The 13,645-nt window shown below is 44.2% G+C and overlaps 1 protein-coding gene across 6 annotated transcripts in view; it reads right to left on the reverse strand.

Annotated features, from left to right (window-relative positions):
* Nucleotides 1-13,645, reverse strand: part of utrn (utrophin) — a 407,872-nt gene that overhangs the window by 293,563 nt on the left and 100,664 nt on the right. For all 6 annotated transcript variants that reach the window (XM_065026301.1, XM_065026305.1, XM_065026302.1 and 3 more), the window contains one exon: nucleotides 12,400-12,621. In XM_065026301.1, the coding sequence (XP_064882373.1) occupies nucleotides 12,400-12,621 (222 nt within the window). The remainder of the gene's footprint in view (nucleotides 1-12,399; nucleotides 12,622-13,645) is intronic.

Raw genomic sequence — 13,645 nt, forward strand, 5'->3', positions numbered from 1 at the left:
TATATACTACCACTCCAGTACCCCTGCACATTGAATAAGGTACTGACATGTATATACAACCACTCCAGTACCCCTGCACATTGAATAAGGTACTGACACTGACCTGTATATACTACCACTCCAGTACCCCTGCACATTGAATAAGGTACTGACACTGACCTGTATATACTACCACTCCAGTATCCCTGCACATTGAATAAGGTACTGACCTGTATATACAACCACTCCAGTACCCCTGCACATTGAATAAGGTACTGGTACTGACCTGTATATACTACCACTCCAGTATCCCTGCACATTGAATAAGGTACTGACCTGTATATACTACCACTCCAGTACCCCTGCACATTGAATAAGGTACTGGCACTGACATGTATATACAACCACTCCAGTACCCCTGCACATTGAATAAGGTACTGACCTGTATATACAACCACTCCAGTACCCCTGCACATTGAATAAGGTACTGACACTAACCTGTATATACTACCACTCCAGTATCCCTGCACATTGAATAAGGTACTGACATGTATATACTACCACTCCAGTACCCCTGCACATTGAATAAGGTACTGACACTAACCTGTATATACTACCACTCCAGTACCCCTGCACATTGAATAAGGTACTGGTACTGACATGTATATACTACCACTCCAGTACCCCTGCACATTGAATAAGGTACTGGCACTGACCTGTATATACTACCACTCCAGTACCCCTGCACATTGAATAAGGTACTGACATGTATATACTACCACTCCAGTACCCCTGCACATTGAATAAGGTACTGACATGTATATACTACCACTCCAGTATCCCTGCACATTGAATAAGGTACTGACATGTATATACAACCACTCCAGTACCCCTGCACATTGAATAAGGTACTGGCACTGACATGTATATATAACCACTCCAGTACCCCTGCACATTGAATAAGGTACTGGTACTGACATGTATATATAACAACTCCAGTACCCCTGCACATTGAATAAGGTACTGACATGTATATACTACCACTCCAGTATCCCTGCACATTGAATAAGGTACTGACATGTATATACTACCACTCCAGTACCCCTGCACATTGAATAAGGTACTGGCACTGACATGTATATACTACCCCTCCAGTACCCCTGGACATTGAATAAGGTACTGACCTGTATATACTACCACTCCAGTACCCCTGCACATTGAATAAGGTACTGACATGTATATACAACAACTCCAGTACCCCTGCACATTGAATAAGGTACTGGCACTGACATGTATATACTACCCCTCCAGTACCCCTGGACATTGAATAAGGTACTGACCTGTATATACTACCACTCCAGTACCCCTGCACATTGAATAAGGTACTGACATGTATATACAACCACTCCAGTACCCCTGCACATTGAATAAGGTACTGACACTGACCTGTATATACTACCACTCCAGTACCCCTGCACATTGAATAAGGTACTGACACTGACCTGTATATACTACCACTCCAGTATCCCTGCACATTGAATAAGGTACTGACATGTATATACAACCACTCCAGTACCGCTGCACATTGAATAAGGTACTGACCTGTATATACTACCACTCCAGTACCCCTGGACATTGAATAAGGTACTGACATGTGTATATACTACCACTCCAGTACCCCTGGACATTGAATAAGGTACTGACATGTATATACAACCACTCCAGTACCCCTGCACATTGAATAAGGTACTGGCACTGACATGTATATATAACCACTCCAGTACCCCTGCACATTGAATAAGGTACTGACATGTATATACTACCACTCCAGTATCCCTGCACATTGAATAAGGTACTGACATGTATATACTACCACTCCAGTACCCCTGCACATTGAATAAGGTACTGGTACTGACCTGTATATACTACCACTCCAGTATCCCTGCACATTGAATAAGGTACTGACATGTATATACAACCACTCCAGTACCCCTGCACATTGAATGAGGTACTGACCTGTATATACTACCACTCCAGTACCCCTGCACATTGAATAAGGTACTGACCTGTATATACAACCACTCCAGTACCCCTGCACATTGAATAAGGTACTGACCTGTATATACAACCACTCCAGTACCCCTGCACATTGAATAAGGTACTGACATGTATATACTACCACTCCAGTACCCCTGGACATTGAATAAGGTACTGACATGTATATACAACCACTCCAGTACCCCTGCACATTGAATAAGGTACTGACATGTATATACAACCACTCCAGTACCCCTGCACATTGAATAAGGTACTGACATGTATATACTACCACTCCAGTATCCCTGCACATTGAATAAGGTACTGACACTAACCTGTATATACTACCACTCCAGTATCCCTGCACATTGAATAAGGTACTGACATGTATATACTACCACTCCAGTACCCCTGCACATTGAATAAGGTACTGACACTAACCTGTATATACTACCACTCCAGTACCCCTGCACATTGAATAAGGTACTGGTACTGACCTGTATATACAACCACTCCAGTACCCCTGCACATTGAATAAGGTACTGGTACTGACCTGTATATACAACCACTCCAGTACCCCTGCACATTGAATAAGGTTCTGACATGTATATACTACCACTCCAGTACCCCTGCACATTGAATAAGGTACTGGTACTGACCTGTATATACAACCACTCCAGTACCCCTGCACATTGAATAAGGTACTGGTACTGACCTGTATATACAACCACTCCAGTACCCCTGCACATTGAATAAGGTTCTGACATATATATACTACCACTCCAGTACCCCTGCACATTGAATAAGGTACTGGCACTGACATGTATATACAACCACTCCAGTACCCCTGCACATTGAATAAGGTACTGACCTGTATATACAACCACTCCAGTACCCCTGCACATTGAATAAGGTACTGACATGTATATACTACCACTCCAGTACCCCTGGACATTGAATAAGGTACTGACATGTATATACAACCACTCCAGTACCCCTGCACATTGAATAAGGTACTGACATGTATATACAACCACTCCAGTACCCCTGCACATTGAATAAGGTACTGACATGTATATACTACCACTCCAGTATCCCTGCACATTGAATAAGGTACTGACACTAACCTGTATATACTACCACTCCAGTATCCCTGCACATTGAATAAGGTACTGACATGTATATACTACCACTCCAGTACCCCTGCACATTGAATAAGGTACTGACACTAACCTGTATATACTACCACTCCAGTACCCCTGCACATTGAATAAGGTACTGGTATGTATATACTACCACTCCAGTACCCCTGCACATTGAATAAGGTACTGGTACTGACATGTATATACTACCACTCCAGTACCCCTGCACATTGAATAAGGTACTGACATGTATATACTACTACTCCAGTACCCCTGCACATTGAATAAGGTACTGACATGTATATACTACCACTCCAGTACCCCTGCACATTGAATAAGGTACTGACATGTATATACTACCACTCCAGTACCCCTGCACATTGAATAAGGTACTGGTACTGACATGTATATACTACCACTCCAGTACCCCTGCACATTGAATAAGGTACTGACATGTATATACTACCACTCCAGTACCCCTGCACATTGAATAAGGTACTGGTACTGACATGTATATACAACCACTCCAGTACCCCTGCACATTGAATAAGGTACTGGTACTGACATGTATATACAACCACTCCAGTACCCCTGCACATTGAATAAGGTACTGACATGTATATACTACCACTCCAGTACCCCTGGACATTGAATAAGGTACTGACATGTATATACTACCACTCCAGTACCCCTGCACATTGAATAAGGTACTGACATGTATATACAACCACTCCAGTACCCCTGCACATTGAATAAGGTACTGGTACTGACATGTATATACTACCACTCCAGTACCCCTGCACATTGAATAAGGTACTGGTACTGACATGTATATACAACCACTCCAGTACCCCTGCACATTGAATAAGGTACTGACCTGTATATACTACCACTCCAGTACCCCTGGACATTGAATAAGGTACTGACATGTATATACTACCACTCCAGTACCCCTGCACATTGAATAAGGTACTGGTACTGACATGTATATACAACCACTCCAGTACCCCTGCACATTGAATAAGGTACTGACCTGTATATACTACCACTCCAGTATCCCTGCACATTGAATAAGGTACTGACCTGTATATACTACCACTCCAGTATCCCTGCACATTGAATAAGGTACTGACCTGTATATACTACCACTCCAGTACCCCTGCACATTGAATAAGGTACTGACACTGACCTGTATATACTACCACTCCAGTACCCCTGCACATTGAATAAGGTACTGACACTGACCTGTATATACAACCACTCCAGTACCCCTGCACATTGAAATCAAATCAAATCAAATCAAATCAAATTTTTATTTGTCACATACACATGGTTAGCAGATGTTAATGCGAGTGTAGCGAAATGCTTGTGCTTCTAGTTCCGACAATGCAGTGATAACCAACAAGTAATCTAACTAACAATTCTAAAACTACTGTCTTATACACAGTGTTAGGGGATAAAGAATATGTACATAAGGATATATGAGTGAGTGATGGTACAGAGCAGCATACAGTAGATGGTATCGAGTACAGTATATACATATGAGATGAGTATGTAGACAAAGTAAACAAAGTGGCATAGTTAAAGTGGCTAGTGATACATGTATTACATAAGGATGCAGTCGATGATGTAGAGTACAGTATATACGTATGCATATGAGATGAATAATGTAGGGTAAGTAACATTATATAAGGTAGCATTGTTTAAAGTGGCTAGTGATATATTTACATCATTTCCCATCAATTCCCATTATTAAAGTGGCTGGAGTTGGGTCAGTGTCAATGACAGTGTGTTGGCAGCAGCCACTCAATGGTGGCTGTTTAACAGTCTGATAGCCTTGAGATAGAAGCTGTTTTTCAGTCTCTCAGTCCCAGCTTTGATGCACCTGTACTGACCTCGCCTTCTGGATGATAGCGGGGTGAACAGGCAGTGGTTCGGGTGGTTGATGTCCTTGATGATCTTTATGGCCTTCCTGTAACATCGGGTGGTGTAGGTGTCCTGGAGGGCAGGTAGTTTTGCCCCCGGTGATGCGTTGTGCAGACCTCACTACCCTCTGGAGAGCCTTACGGTTGAGGGCGGAGCAGTTGCCGTACCAGGCGGTGATACAGCCCGCCAGGATGCTCTCGATTGTGCATCTGTAGAAGTTCGTGAGTGCTTTTGGTGACAAGCCGAATTTCTTCAGCCTCCTGAGGTTGAAGAGGCGCTGCTGCGCCTTCTTCACGACGCTGTCAGTGTGAGTGGACCAATTCAGTTTGTCTGTGATGTGTATGCCGAGGAACTTAAAACTTGCTACCCTCTCCACTACTGTTCCATCGATGTGGATAGGGGGTGTTCCCTCTGCTGTTTCCTGAAGTCCACAATCATCTCCTTAGTTTTGTTGACGTTGAGTGTGAGGTTATTTTCCTGACACCACACTCCGAGGGCCCTCACCTCCTCCCTGTAGGCCGTCTCGTCGTTGTTGGTAATCAAGCCTACCACTGTTGTGTCGTCCGCAAACTTGATGATTGAGTTGGAGGCGTGCGTGGCCACGCAGTCGTGGGTGAACAGGGAGTACAGGAGAGGGCTCAGAACGCACCCTTGTGGGGCCCCGTGTTGAGGATCAGCGGGGAGGAGATGTTGTTGCCTACCCTCACCACCTGGGGCGGCCCGTCAGGAAGTCCAGTACCCAGTTGCACAGGGCGGGGTCGAGACCCAGGGTCTCGAGCTTGATGACGAGCTTGGAGGGTACTATGGTGTTGAATGCCGAGCTGTAGTCGATGAACAGCATTCTCACATAGGTATTCCTCTTGTCCAGGTGGGTTAGGGCAGTGTGCAGTGTGGTTGAGATTGCATCGTCTGTGGACCTATTTGGGCGGTAAGCAAATTGGAGTGGGTCTAGGGTGTCAGGTAGGGTGGAGGTGATATGGTCCTTGACTAGTCTCTCAAAGCACTTCATGATGACGGAAGTGAGTGCTACGGGCGGTAGTCGTTTAGCTCAGTTACCTTAGCTTTCTTGGGAACAGGAACAATGGTGGCCCTCTTGAAGCATGTGGGAACAGCAGACTGGTATAGGGATTGATTGAATATGTCCGTAAACACACCGGCCAGCTGGTCTGCGCATGCTCTGAGGGCGCGGCTGGGGATGCCGTCTGGGCCTGCAGCCTTGCGAGGGTTAACACGTTTAAATGTCTTACTCACCTCGGCTGCAGTGAAGGAGAGACCGCATGTTTTCGTTGCAGGCCGTGTCAGTGGCACTGTATTGTCCTCAAAGCGGGCAAAAAAGTTATTTAGTCTGCCTGGGAGCAAGACATCCTGGTCCGTGACTGGGCTGGGTGAATAAGGTACTGACCTGTATATACTACCACTCCAGTACCCCTGGACATTGAATAAGGTACTGACATGTATATACTACCACTCCAGTACCCCTGCACATTGAATAAGGTACTGACACTAACCTGTATATACTACCACTCCAGTATCCCTGCACATTGAATAAGGTACTGACATGTATATACTACCACTCCAGTACCCCTGCACATTGAATAAGGTACTGACACTAACCTGTATATACTACCACTCCAGTACCCCTGCACATTGAATAAGGTACTGGTACTGGCATGTATATACTACCACTCCAGTACCCCTGCACATTGAATAAGGTACTGGTACTGACATGTATATACTACCACTCCAGTACCCCTGCACATTGAATAAGGTACTGACATGTATATACTACCACTCCAGTACCCCTGCACATTGAATAAGGTACTGGCACTGACATGTATATACTACCACTCCAGTATCCCTGCACATTGAATAAGGTACTGGCACTGACCTGTATATACTACCACTCCAGTACCCCTGCACATTGAATAAGGTACTGACATGTATATACTACCACTCCAGTACCCCTGCACATTGAATAAGGTACTGACACTGACCTGTATATACGACCACTCCAGTACCCCTGCACATTGAATAAGGTACTGACACTGACCTGTATATACGACCACTCCAGTACCCCTGCACATTGAATGAGGTACTGACACTAACCTGTATATACTACCACTCCAGTACCCCTGCACATTGAATAAGGTACTGACACTGACATGTATATACTACCACTCCAGTACCCCTGCACATTGAATAAGGTACTGGCACTGACATGTATATACAACCACTCCAGTACCCCTGCACATTGAATAAGGTACTGACCTGTATATACTACCACTCCAGTACCCCTGCACATTGAATAAGGTACTGACCTGTATATACAACCACTCCAGTACCCCTGCACATTGAATAAGGTACTGACCTGTATATACAACCACTCCAGTACCCCTGCACATTGAATAAGGTACTGACATGTATATACTACCACTCCAGTACCCCTGGACATTGAATAAGGTACTGACATGTATATACAACCACTCCAGTACCCCTGCACATTGAATAAGGTACTGACATGTATATACAACCACTCCAGTACCCCTGCACATTGAATAAGGTACTGACATGTATATACTACCACTCCAGTATCCCTGCACATTGAATAAGGTACTGACACTAACCTGTATATACTACCACTCCAGTATCCCTGCACATTGAATAAGGTACTGACATGTATATACTACCACTCCAGTACCCCTGCACATTGAATAAGGTACTGACACTAACCTGTATATACTACCACTCCAGTACCCCTGCACATTGAATAAGGTACTGGTACTGACATGTATATACTACCACTCCAGTACCCCTGCACATTGAATAAGGTACTGGTACTGACATGTATATACTACCACTCCAGTACCCCTGCACATTGAATAAGGTACTGACATGTATATACTACCACTCCAGTACCCCTGCACATTGAATAAGGTACTGACATGTATATACTACCACTCCAGTACCCCTGCACATTGAATAAGGTACTGACATGTATATACTACCACTCCAGTACCCCTGCACATTGAATAAGGTACTGGTACTGACATGTATATACTACCACTCCAGTACCCCTGCACATTGAATAAGGTACTGACATGTATATACTACCACTCCAGTACCCCTGCACATTGAATAAGGTACTGGTACTGACATGTATATACAACCACTCCAGTACCCCTGCACATTGAATAAGGTACTGGTACTGACATGTATATACAACCACTCCAGTACCCCTGCACATTGAATAAGGTACTGACATGTATATACTACCACTCCAGTACCCCTGGACATTGAATAAGGTACTGACATGTATATACTACCACTCCAGTACCCCTGCACATTGAATAAGGTACTGACATGTATATACAACCACTCCAGTACCCCTGCACATTGAATAAGGTACTGGTACTGACATGTATATACAACCACTCCAGTACCCCTGCACATTGAATAAGGTACTGGTACTGACATGTATATACTACCACTCCAGTACCCCTGCACATTGAATAAGGTACTGGTACTGACATGTATATACAACCACTCCAGTACCCCTGCACATTGAATAAGGTACTGACCTGTATATACTACCACTCCAGTACCCCTGGACATTGAATAAGGTACTGACATGTATATACTACCACTCCAGTACCCCTGCACATTGAATAAGGTACTGGTACTGACATGTATATACAACCACTCCAGTACCCCTGCACATTGAATAAGGTACTGACCTGTATATACTACCACTCCAGTATCCCTGCACATTGAATAAGGTACTGACCTGTATATACTACCACTCCAGTATCCCTGCACATTGAATAAGGTACTGACCTGTATATACTACCACTCCAGTACCCCTGCACATTGAATAAGGTACTGACACTAACCTGTATATACTACCACTCCAGTACCCCTGCACATTGAATAAGGTACTGACCTGTATATACTACCACTCCAGTACCCCTGGACATTGAATAAGGTACTGACATGTATATACTACCACTCCAGTACCCCTGCACATTGAATAAGGTACTGACACTAACCTGTATATACTACCACTCCAGTATCCCTGCACATTGAATAAGGTACTGACATGTATATACTACCACTCCAGTACCCCTGCACATTGAATAAGGTACTGACACTAACCTGTATATACTACCACTCCAGTACCCCTGCACATTGAATAAGGTACTGGTACTGGCATGTATATACTACCACTCCAGTACCCCTGCACATTGAATAAGGTACTGGTACTGACATGTATATACTACCACTCCAGTACCCCTGCACATTGAATAAGGTACTGACATGTATATACTACCACTCCAGTACCCCTGCACATTGAATAAGGTACTGGCACTGACATGTATATACTACCACTCCAGTATCCCTGCACATTGAATAAGGTACTGGCACTGACCTGTATATACTACCACTCCAGTACCCCTGCACATTGAATAAGGTACTGACATGTATATACTACCACTCCAGTACCCCTGCACATTGAATAAGGTACTGACACTGACCTGTATATACGACCACTCCAGTACCCCTGCACATTGAATGAGGTACTGACACTAACCTGTATATACTACCACTCCAGTACCCCTGCACATTGAATAAGGTACTGGTACTGACCTGCATATACAACCACTCCAGTACCCCTGCACATTGAATAAGGTACTGGTACTGACCTGCATATACAACCACTCCAGTACCCCTGCACATTGAATAAGGTACTGGCACTGACATGTATATACTACCACTCCAGTATCCCTGCACATTGAATAAGGTACTGGCACTGACCTGTATATACTACCACTCCAGTACCCCTGCACATTGAATAAGGTACTGACATGTATATACTACCACTCCAGTACCCCTGCACATTGAATAAGGTACTGACCTGTATATACAACCACTCCAGTACCCCTGCACATTGAATAAGGTACTGGTACTGACATGTATATACAACCACTCCAGTACCCCTGCACATTGAATAAGGTACTGGTACTGACATGTATATACTACCACTCCAGTACCCCTGCACATTGAATAAGGTACTGGTACTGACATGTATATACAACCACTCCAGTACCCCTGCACATTGAATAAGGTACTGACCTGTATATACTACCACTCCAGTACCCCTGCACATTGAATAAGGTACTGGTACTGACATGTATATACAACCACTCCAGTACCCCTGCACATTGAATAAGGTACTGACCTGTATATACAACCACTCCAGTACCCCTGCACATTGAATAAGGTACTGACATGTATATACAACCACTCCAGTACCCCTGCACATTGAATAAGGTACTGACATGTATATACAACCACTCCAGTACCCCTGCACATTGAATAAGGTACTGACATGTATATACTACCACTCCAGTACCCCTGCACATTGAATAAGGTACTGGTACTGACATGTATATACTACCACTCCAGTACCCCTGCACATTGAATAAGGTACTGACATGTATATACAACCACTCCAGTACCCCTGCACATTGAATAAGGTACTGACATGTATATACAACCACTCCAGTACCCCTGCACATTGAATAAGGTACTGACATGTATATACAACCACTCCAGTACCCCTGCACATTGAATAAGGTACTGACATGTATATACAACCACTCCAGTACCCCTGCACATTGAATAAGGTACTGACATGTATATACAACCACTCCAGTACCCCTGCATATTGAATAAGGTACTGGCACTGACATGTATATACAACCACTCCAGTACCCCTGCACATTGAATAAGGTACTGGTACTGACATGTATATACTACCACTCCAGTACCCCTGCACATTGAATAAGGTACTGGTACTGACATGTATATACAACCACTCCAGTACCCCTGCACATTGAATAAGGTACTGACCTGTATATACTACCACTCCAGTACCCCTGCACATTGAATAAGGTACTGGTACTGACATGTATATACAACCACTCCAGTACCCCTGCACATTGAATAAGGTACTGACATGTATATACAACCACTCCAGTACCCCTGCACATTGAATAAGGTACTGACATGTATATACAACCACTCCAGTACCCCTGCACATTGAATAAGGTACTGACATGTATATACAACCACTCCAGTACCCCTGCACATTGAATAAGGTACTGACATGTATATACTACCACTCCAGTACCCCTGCACATTGAATAAGGTACTGGTACTGACATGTATATACTACCACTCCAGTACCCCTGCACATTGAATAAGGTACTGACATGTATATACAACCACTCCAGTACCCCTGCACATTGAATAAGGTACTGACATGTATATACAACCACTCCAGTACCCCTGCATATTGAATAAGGTACTGGCACTGACATGTAGATGCTTGCATTCTCGTGTTTCTTCAACCTATTTCATACCTCGTGTGTTTTTTATTTTTTATTCTATTTTATATTATTACCTATATTATTATCATCATTGCATTGTTGGGAAAAAGCTCTTAAGGTAACAATGACTGTACTCTCCTGTGCAGGTGGCGAATAAACTTTGAAACTTGAAACACATTGTTCTGAAGTGTTCTAGTTTAACTATGGAAATTACGTGGATATGTGAAGGGTTCTCTACTCCTAAAAACAATGTATTTCTTAAAGAGGCTTTGGCCTTTGTTTTCGCCACCAGCTTTTGCTTCTGACCTGGATTCCATTAGAACATTAGACTTTCAAATATTCACATCTCTGCCAAGAGACAACAGCCAAAGCCCCACCTCTTACACACAGACAGACATACACCCGTTACTGTCCTGTAACTCTCTGCCATGCCAGGATTTGGAGAAGGAAGCACCCAACTGGGACACGGCTCCAGCTCCACGGAGCGATGTGCTCTGCTCGGCAGAATTCCTGACATTCCCGACATGTACGGAGCATGTTCTCTGGGACGTGGGCGAGAGGCCCCTATCCCTGGGATAGAACTATGCATACTCTCCGCGTGGAGAAGCTCACACAGTGAACCTGAACTGAACCTGATGTCAGAATACATCTCAAAACATCAGATACCGTGAGATGTTACTTACTGAGTGACAACTGTTCTGAGAAAGTTGTACTGTATGTGAATATCTGTGTTAACACCTGTGGACTGGCATTGCATTCTTCATGCAAGATTGCATGTCCATATGTGTGTTTTGTGTGCGTCAGAGATGACCTTGTAAGTGTGTGTGTGTGTGTCAGTCCATGTCTACTTTGTGCATGCATTTGTGCCTTGTCTTGACCTGCTTCATGTATCTGTGTCTGCATGCACACATTTCTCCCGTCCTCACCTCGTGTGTGTGGAACTGCTCCTTAACCTCCTCCACATCGTCCGACACCTCCTCCTGCACCTGCAGTGAGTCCTCAGCAGAGAGGAGCCAGGTGAGCACCTCTTCCAGGGTGGCCTGGTATGAGTCCAGATCCACCTCCATGCCCACCTCCTCCTCCGTCTCCGTCAGTGTGCTGGGGGTATCCGCCCGGGGAGAGCCGGCTTCCTCCATCTCAACATGAGCCTAAAGATGGAGGGAAAGAGAGGAAGAGAGTGGGTTAAGGGCCAAACACTCATAGGTTATACAGTGGTTTAGTAGGTAAGAGCACGGTGCTCTAAATAATCAACAGTCCCGCTCACAAGGTTAAAAACTGTAAATCAAATCACAATATCCATAAATGCTAAGATCCCTTTTGGATGACATTTTCACAGCATTATCATCACAACCAATCAAAATTCGAAACTCTCAATCAAAACACATTCCGTGTGAATGTCATCTTAAAATAGGCCCAGACGACTAGGAGAAGCCTGGTTCTGCTGCATAAGAGGAAGGCAGTTTAGATGGGGGATCAGTGACCCACCCAGGGCCTGGAAGACAAACAGGAGGCAGCCTAGCTAAATAAAGGCCCCAGCCCAGAGCCAGACACTGGGAGGTGTGGGGCCACTAGCCTGGCCAGCCAAGCAGGTCAACCCTCATTCCAGGAATAATACTCTCTGACTAGGCTGAACACAAACACTGTACAGGAGCTGGCTGGGGTAGACGTGGGCTGTGTCTGAAATGGCAACCTATTCCCATAGGGCTGGAGGCAAATGTAGGATGCCATTTTGGACACATTAGAAGAAAATGAAAAGTTGCACACTTAAAGTTACAAAGAATGAGATTGAATATAAAATAAATGGTAAATGTTCAATTAACTGAAAACAAAAAAGAGAGAGTGAGAAAGTAGGAGTGAGAGGTGAGAAGTGGTGGTCTGGTCCCTACCAGTGTACTGTACTTTATGTCCCAAGCGGTACTCTGTAGATTGATTCTAACTAATATACTTCCTGATCAGAGAGCCCAGAGCATGCACCAATTAACCAGAGCAGAGGGAAGCCAAGCTGTGTAACAAGTGTGCAATTTCTCTTCACAACCTCTTTCCCTGCTACGTCTAATCTACTTCCTGACAGCTAAGAAATTATTTGAACAAACTCTTTATAATCAATTCTAATTTAGATTTGTACAATTTAGCAGACGCTCTTATCCAGGTCGACTTACGGGAGCAATTAGG

Source organism: Oncorhynchus nerka, linkage group LG13 (assembly GCF_034236695.1).
Source record: "Oncorhynchus nerka isolate Pitt River linkage group LG13, Oner_Uvic_2.0, whole genome shotgun sequence".
Lineage (NCBI taxonomy): Eukaryota > Metazoa > Chordata > Actinopteri > Salmoniformes > Salmonidae > Oncorhynchus > Oncorhynchus nerka.